Below are 8,779 nucleotides of genomic sequence, written 5' to 3'. Positions count from 1 at the left end.
ACATATTTAGTGCTCTTACCTATGTTAGTTATGAAGTGAGTCTTTATCAACTTAAAATCTCTTGTCATTGAACAAAAGACTTGTAGTATCTTTTATCATCAAATAAAAAACTTGAAATTTAATTTCAACTAATCTAGATGTGTGTTTGGGGAATATATAAGCTAGATTTTTGCTTATTTTATATACTGGTTCCCACACAATATTTTTTTTTTAAAAGCTTTATTTAAAATAATATAATTTTAGGTTTTTTTTTTGTTTTTTTTTTTAATTTTTAAATTTTTTAGAAGAAACTAATTTTAACTTTTTATTTTACATTATGCAAATAAGTTACAAAAATAAGTAATTCTCAGATGGACACAAGTTTTTAAAGGAACTAGAGGTTTACCATGTGTTGTCTAGTTTATAGGCCCAATGAACCTCTTGCTGGCCCCAAAAGTAAAAGAGGGGGAATCTTAACCGACTACTATTGCTAGGAGGATAGAAGCTAGAAAGAAGTTCTTATATATAATTTATTGATTTTCTTTGCATTCATAAATGCTTTTCATTATTTTCTCTTATTTCTTGTTTCAGCTTTATTTAAAATAATCTACTTTTCATTTTTTTATTAATTTTTTTAAATTTTTTATTTTAAAAATCAGCTCATTTTAGCATTTTGTTTCACATTATGCAAATAAGCTACAGGTCAAACAAACACAAGTTTTTAAAGGAACAAGGGAATTACCTCCTATTGTCTACTCTATAGTCCAATGAACCTCTTGCTGGCCCCAGAAGTAGAAGAGGATAATCTTGACTGGCTAATATTGCTAGGTGGATAGAAGCTAGAAAGAAGTTGTTTATAATTTATTTTCTTTGCTTTCATATATGCTTTTCTTTTCACATATATTTTCACATGTAAAAAGATGAGTAATTGAAAATCTGTGAACCACAAAGCTATTTATTTCTTTTCTTCTTGGATGTGAAATAAAGCTAATTGTTTTCATCTGTCATATTGGTTTCCCTTCCAACCAACGACGGTAGAAATCCAGTGCCTCTTGTGGCTTGTATTCAGGAACTGTGTGCCCCGAACCCTACACCGTGAGATATAGTCAGCTTGTAAATAAAATAGAGTAATGCAACTAATAGACTTAGAGATTTTCTTTTTTGTTAGGAAAAAGAAAAAGAAAAGAAAAGAAAAATTCAAATAGGGGTTTCCTTCTAGGCTTCTAGCTAATCCCAACAGTAATAATAATATCTTCTGTAGTTGTTCTTGTTTGACTATGTTGTATGTGTTTAGCCCCAAAAAAAGAAAAAAAGACTGTTGTATCATGTATGTGTGCAGATTATTAAAAAGGTGAACGCTATTTTAGATGTTTTCAAATTCTCTATTCCCTACTATTGAATTAAAAAAAAAAAAAAATGCTACCAAAAATAGGATATCTATGGTGATATATCATATAGAAAGTAAACTTTTAGTTTTTTTTTTTTTTTTTTGGGGTCAATTTTCTTGCAATGATTAAAGCATAGCACTTATATATACAAACCTTGACGGTCAGAAAGGTGAGATTATTATCATATCCTTGTAAGTATCTGCAACAAATGAAAACAAGCAAATTATAACATAAATATTCGAACGTTATATATATATATATATTATTGATGTGACTGTCCATAATTCTTTGAGCACTTAGACTATAATTCTCTCGAATGTGTCTTTTATGTACTATTGATGTGTCTTTTGTGTAATAGAAATTGTTTTTGAAGTATATTATTGACGTGGTTGTCCATAACTCTGAGCACCTGACTATAATTCTCTCGAATGTGTATTTTATATACTATTGATGTGTCTTTTGTGTCATAGAAATTAAAGAAATTGTTTTTGAAGTGGAAAAATTTACCCAGCAACTTGCCCCTTAGAGTGCCAAGACCTCCACTCATCCACAATCTTATATCCAAGTGATCTAGTCCATTCCTGGGTCCCGGTAAACGGCACACACATATCATGGTCACCACTGCATTCAAATTGAAAAATCGTAATTGTCACAAAATATAAGACTCACTTGAAGAAAATAAACTACTTTTGATCTATTATTTTCCAAATTATAGTAACTTTGTGCTAACAAATTAAACATATAATCGATAGTGACATATTTCTGTAACCATCTTAGGTGTGTATGACTATGATCACAGCTTTTAGGGGCTCACACCTAACTCAAGCGTGTATAATTTTCCTCATTTATAGAGGAACAGTTGGACATTTATGACATATAATTGCACATTATTCCAGTGACATCTTGAAAAAGTAACATAGCACAAGGAATTTGTCAAAATATATCCCTAGGGATGAGCACAGAGAATCCAAATGTGGAATTTTGATTGCATGTGTATAATGTTAATGTATTAGTTCGAATCCAAAACATCAATGTCAGTGGATTTGGGTTGTAGACCACCGTATTGATGAAAAGGTACCAACAAAGAATAACAATTTAATTATTTAGTAGGCCCTTTGGTTCCCATTGAAAAAGAAAGCATTTGAGTAACACCATGCATGTTGGATTAGGTAGACATGTTTAAGTTAAGTGGGCTCTTGAGCATGTTGGTCCAGGCCATAAATTTCTAGCTTTCGCTATATAATTATCATCATCTCTCTAATTAAATTCACATATCTTTCAATTTGAGTCATAATTAGTTGCCTTTGGACATGGCCACAAGATCCCAATTGGCAATTAAAAAAAAACGAAAACATTTGTTTTAATGTGTTTTCTTATATCCCTTCAGACTAGTAGGTAACTCTAGGGTTTTCCAAGAAGAAGGCAATACATTTTTAAGTAAGAAACTGATAAACTTCCAATCTACATGAAATGCTTTCAGCTGTCATCCTTCGTCATTTTATGCCTACTATATACCTACCAAATCGTTTTTGCTTGACTACCTTTACCAACATAATCTACATCCAAAAAGCAAGTTTTTATTTTTAGAAGTTGTAGTAATCATTTTTGAATATTATTATAGCCAATATTGGAAATGTAATATCCTAATTTTTAGTTCCTAATAACTAAATCCTCAAAATAATTAGAAGTAGCATGGAAATCAAAATAAGCCCTTTCTGTAAACATTGCATAAAATAAAATCGTAGAAATGTAATTGGTTTTCTTGAATTAACATTTAAGAATCTCCTGATTCAATCCAAGAGATTTACCTGTAAATAAGTGCTCGATATCCTTGAAGGGTCAGATTTTTATGGTAAGGGATCATACTTCCAGCATCATGCTCATAATGTATTGCACCAGTGCATAATACCCAAGGACCACCAGTCACACTTGGCTGTCATTGGTTTTAGTTTGGATTAGAAGAAAATAAGTGACGCAAAATTTTGGAATACTACTAATCAATAATATATAGATTGATTTACCGGCTTGGCATGAATTGCATCCCTAACTTCTTTTTTGTTCAGCCATTTAGTTGCAACTTCATCATTCTACACTTGCAAAAATAAATTAATTGGAAGTAAGATTTTCAACTAAATAAATATTTCTAATGGAACTATTTAGGCGGCCGCTCAAATCCAAACTCGCTGTTGTAATCATCAAATTATCTATAGAAATATATACACACCAAGATGTGATTATCATTCACAATCACAGCATCCAAGGCATTGAAAAACTTACTACACAGGGAACGCTGATTCCTTGGGATAATTGAGGCCACAGTGGTACCAAGCCATCTCTTATTGGTGCCCTAAAAGGCCAAGCACGGCCAAATATCCTTTTTCTCACGGGAAGAGGCCTCTCAGATTCTCCTAATTGCTGGAAGCTTAATGGTAAACTTGTGTTTCCTTGTGTTCCCGGGGCGTGATAGCAAGGCTCAAGGATGTCATAAACGTTAAGCCCATCAATAGCCTATACTGAGATAAATGTTTAGAAATTTGCAGTTTTTATTTTTCTGACTACATCACAATTTCAGACTCTTTGGAAGTAAATTCATATGGTAATTGGCCACGCAATATCATCTCACCGCATAAACTAGTTGAAGGTTCTGATTGCAAGATTTTCCTACAGGGTTATAGTAATTTCCTTTGCAAGAAGAATGAACTTTCTGCAAAAATCATAGTCAAATATGCCTCCATTAGGATTTTAACTATGAAAAACAGTATATCACACTTTGAATAATTATTATAATTAAGCAGCAAGATTCTAAATTAAAATTCCGTAGAAGCATATTGGAAATCTTGAATAAAAATTGGTCCAGATTTTGCAGCATTTTAAGTAAGCTTCACAATAAAGCCAAGGGTATGATGTAGAAAAAACCAATATTTAAACAATGTCTTAGCATGGTTGGTCTACCTTGCAAATTGCAATTGTATAGACTTTGTTCCTTTCTTTGAATAAAATTTCACCCACCTCAAAGATATTGTTTGAAATAAGGCTCATCCCGTGTGCAAATGGGACAAGAGCATTGCCATCAAATTTGCCATCAGTGACTCCATTTCCCACCATGTAGCCCTGCACAGATTTTTTTTTTTTTTTTTTTTTTTTTAATAACAAAAAAAAATTAGCCTATAATTGATTGAACATCCAAAATGCCAAAGTGACATATCAGTTACTCCATTTCCCACCATGTAGCCCTGCACAGATTTTTTTTTTTTTTTTTTTTTTTTTAATAACAAAAAAAAATTAGCCTATAATTGATTGAACATCCAAAATGCCAAAGTGACATACCTTCAAATTGATAATGGGCTTTACGCCATTTTTTATTCCTGAAGAAAAATTTAAAATTACATTTTTAAAATTAATACTACCACATAGTTAATATGTATTATGAGAAAATATATAATTTATTTAACATATTCTTTTTTAATAAAAAAGAAAAAGAAAGAAGAGAGCTCAATTAGTACCTTTTATTACTTCAGAAGCAAGAGTTGGCACATAAATTCCAGCATAAGACTCTCCTGATATATAAAATGGATTGGAGACGAACTCTGGGAATTGCTTAAACCACTGCTTGCAAAACAATAAATTGAATCGTTACTTAAATTTTCAATAATTTAATTATCTCTTTAACGCTTTCTTGGGAGTTTATAAATACGTTATTTGTTATTTCCTAACTTCATTTTTTGACCTTATTAAGGAGCATTTCAATATCCTAATAACCTTGAGAAGGAATTCATGTGTATCAGAGGCAGTTTCTATGTCTCCTGTTGTGCGTGTGCTTGAGTATTTCCAGTAAGAGAAGCCAACACCGGCAGGAGAATCCAAGTAAATTATGTTTGAAACCTGAGGAATAAATAAACACATATACATATGGGCTTAATTACGAAAAAAATAGTAAGATTGTATATAGAATGAATGCATAACGACAGTGGAATTGTAAATTAAATGTAATTGGTATTGGCCATAATCATGATCAATGTAGATAATTCCTATATAGACAATACAAAAGAAAAGGAAAAATGAAGAAAATTAGCATGAGATAGACTAATTTACCTTGGACCAGCTATAAGGATTAAGACGCAGCCTAGGAAGGCTTCCTTTTGGTTTTCCCTCTTCAAAGGTAAATGGTCCTGCACGAATTCAAATATTATGTAAAGTCCATTATTTTAGATTGGTAACGAACGATTGTAACAGTTTAGAACTTAGTTTTTCTAAATAGAATTACCTTAGATAATATTTGATCAAGACAAATCATGTGAAAGACTCAATAATATAGAAAATGAATTGTTGGAAGACTGCATTTCAACTGTAGCTTGGTAGGCTAAAATGAAAACCACTTATCTCAACCGATCAAATTGCATATCTAGACCGATCAAGATTCGTGCAAATTGGAATTTTAACTTCTTTTCGTAGCTATTTGATCTAGGATTTTGATGGAACTTAAGTACATATAAATACAAACCCTAGATCACGTTTTACACACAAGATGGTAGTGTTTCTTTATGCAGTTCTTGAAGCATCAACTGGAGACTGTGTGCAAAAAAGAAAAAAAAAAGAAGAAGAAGAAGAAGAAGAAGAACTGGTGATAATGCAAAGTTGTTGTCATCAGTTAACCACAGCTTCTGATCAAATCTTTGAGCGTGGATCTCAGAGTCACGAAGAAGAAAGTTCACATGCAACCATCCATAATAGAAGAGTCTGTGAATCTCAAATCTATGTGTAGTCATGCCAAAAAGTACTACATAAGGTAATAGTAGATTTAGGGTTAAGTCTATTGTACAAATTTCAATTTTATTCTAGCGATATATTGCCTTGAGAATTGTTAGGTTAATTCCTCCCAGATTTTTTTACCGTGAAACAGTTGTTTTATTGGTTTTCTATGTCATCAATATGGTGTCACATGTAATATGTTTTAATCAATTTGATCTAGAGCATAATTTATTAATTAATTGGTTAAAAGTTGATTAATTTTGTGATAACCACTTAAAATATATTATAGTATATTATTAAAAAGAATACAAGCAATAATAATAATAATAATAATAAATTGTTACAAAAATATAAACTACCAATAGTTAACGCATGTGAATGCTATTATAAGAGAAAATTCTTAGGTATTCTCGGAGTACGAAGAAATGATACTTCCTTCTCTTGTATTCATGATGGATTCTGCTATGAGTTTAATAAGTAGACCCCATAATGAATGTGAGAGGAAGGAGCACAATTTTCCGTATTCTGAGAGTATCTAAGAATTACTCATAATAAAAAGATAGACATTCATATTTTGCACATCTATATGCTTGAATCAAGCGATACTACAAAAAAGTGCAGTCAAGCTATGATCGATTGGAGTTTTGCGCATAATGTTTGTCCCCACACCATTAAAATATCATTTGGAGAATTTCGTAAGTGGAAGCCCATTGTGGGTGGAATTGATGATAGCAAAAAATTCTTTACCATCTATTGGCTGCTTGCAGAATCAGAAAGTTAAAAGGTATGTTATAAAGAAAAATATGAGAGAATACAGGAGATCGGAGGAAAGAAAATCTGTGATTAAAATTGCTAGTATCTCTCTTTGGACATTTTTTTTAATAGCTTACAATAAATGAGAAGAAAAAGATTCAAACTCAGGCATTGTTTATAGGGGAAATGGACAATACGACTAATTTATAAGACTCTCGATTAAAATATATTAATTGAGTGCCTTTGTCACATACAATGATATAAACATAGCTTATCAAAAAAAAAAAAAAAAAATGATACAAATATAGGATAAAAATTTCTTTATATTAAAACCAATAGAATTTTCATTTTTAAAAGTTATTTTTAAAATTTTTTATTTTTTTCATATGCAACAAATGTTCCGACACAAATTAGCTTTGGAATTGCATATGTTTCTTTAAAAACATTAACTAATAAGCGAATACAAATCTTTTGTACTACTAGCTAATTGTATTTCACTTTATCTTCCACAAATTATAACTTACCATATATTTGATTTTTTCCCGTCTTAAACTTCATTTAATTATATAAGAAAAATAAAAAATATATGATAAGTTGTGGTTAGTATAATATAAAAAATAGTACAAAAGATTTGCATTCTAGAATGTTAAGGGATATTTATTTATAAAATGAGTAGCACTGGGGAAGTTGATGAAAATTAATAGAGATTATTTGTAATCGGAAGCGGCTTTAATTAATCTTCAACACTTTAAAAAGTTAAAACTGAAGAGCACCCAATTTAATTGTTATAAATAAAAAGAACAAGGATGACACGCATGCACATTCATGAGTTTTGGCTTTTGTGGTTTGAAGTTTGAAATGAACATGGAGGTGAAGGGAGGGTCTTTGTGTCATGTCCAGTATGCAAACAAAAGTTGTTGGAGGGGAAGGGAGGCGTACCATGTTCGTAGACGAAACCGTCCATACTCGAGCAACCGGGTCCACCATTGAGCCACAAAACAACAGGATCCTTCCATGGCTTTCTTTCAGACTCAACAAAGTAGTAGAACAGCTTCTTTCCACCATTATTGTTTTTATTTTTATTATTAATATTGGTAACATATCTACAATACCCACATGACAAATCCCATTAAAAAATACTTTCCTTGCTGTGTGCCTTAATTTGTAGTAGTGTTTGGATGATAATATGTATATATAGCTACAAACCCCAGATGACAGAACCCATGAACATTAATTAATTAATCATGAATAATATGAGACTTACCCTGCGTAGTGTTTAGATGGAAAAGTACCATTGAAGCCAGGAAGATGTGTGATGAGAGCGTCTTTTGGGGCAGCTTCAATAATTCCAAAAGTTAAAAGCATGCAAAGAGAGACGGTGAAGAAAAGGAAATTCACCATGGCCAATGACATGTAAATTAAACTAAGGTTCTAAGATTGCTCACTAGATAAAATTTGTGACTTTTTTGTTTGAGAAGAAGATAAAATTTGTGAGTAAATAATGCAAAATGAGAGAGAGAGAGAGAGATGAAGAAATCAATGACAGGGAACAAAGAGCACTATTGTCAGACTATTTATGGTTAGCAAAGTGAGGGGCAAACGAAGAAAGAAAGAAAAAAGCTCCAATTTTTGGGTCAAAGAGTGAAAAAGGTTCTTTTTCATTTTTTTGGTATTTTGTTATGTCAAATATATGGCATTTAAAAATTATACATTTAGACTGAAACTAAAAAGAGAATTAAATGATTCATTTGGAGTAAATCTTTTTCCAAATGATTGTTAGACTATCTATGGTTGGTAAAGTGAGCATCTTTTGCCTAATGCTTTGTCCAATCATCACCAATGATTTTTGGTATAGACTATAGAACAAAAAAGATAAAAATTAAAAATTACCAATTATATGTGCATGCACG

At 31.2% G+C, this 8,779-nt stretch overlaps 1 protein-coding gene across 1 annotated transcript; it reads right to left on the bottom strand.

Moving 5' to 3' along the window:
* Positions 1 to 819: 819 nt before the first annotated feature.
* Positions 820 to 8,459, bottom strand: LOC112001755 (serine carboxypeptidase-like 20). Its single transcript, XM_024033932.2, has 14 exons — positions 8,134 to 8,459; positions 7,809 to 7,972; positions 5,460 to 5,536; positions 5,127 to 5,249; positions 4,871 to 4,973; positions 4,695 to 4,732; positions 4,377 to 4,478; positions 3,991 to 4,071; positions 3,645 to 3,875; positions 3,389 to 3,454; positions 3,176 to 3,300; positions 1,875 to 1,988; positions 1,521 to 1,566; positions 820 to 1,067 (listed from the first exon to the last, which is right to left on the bottom strand). Exons 1-14 carry the CDS (start codon positions 8,280 to 8,282, stop codon positions 984 to 986), a joined length of 1,503 nt encoding a protein of 500 aa, XP_023889700.1. The 5' UTR covers positions 8,283 to 8,459; the 3' UTR covers positions 820 to 983.
* Between the last annotated feature and the right edge of the window lie 320 nt (positions 8,460 to 8,779).

Source organism: Quercus suber, unplaced genomic scaffold (genome assembly GCF_002906115.3).
Source record: "Quercus suber isolate HL8 unplaced genomic scaffold, Cork oak 2.0 scaffold_58, whole genome shotgun sequence".
Classification (NCBI taxonomy): Eukaryota; Viridiplantae; Streptophyta; class Magnoliopsida; order Fagales; family Fagaceae; genus Quercus; species Quercus suber.
Note: the sequence above shows the minus strand (reverse complement) of the source record. Positions and strands in the feature narration are given on the sequence as shown.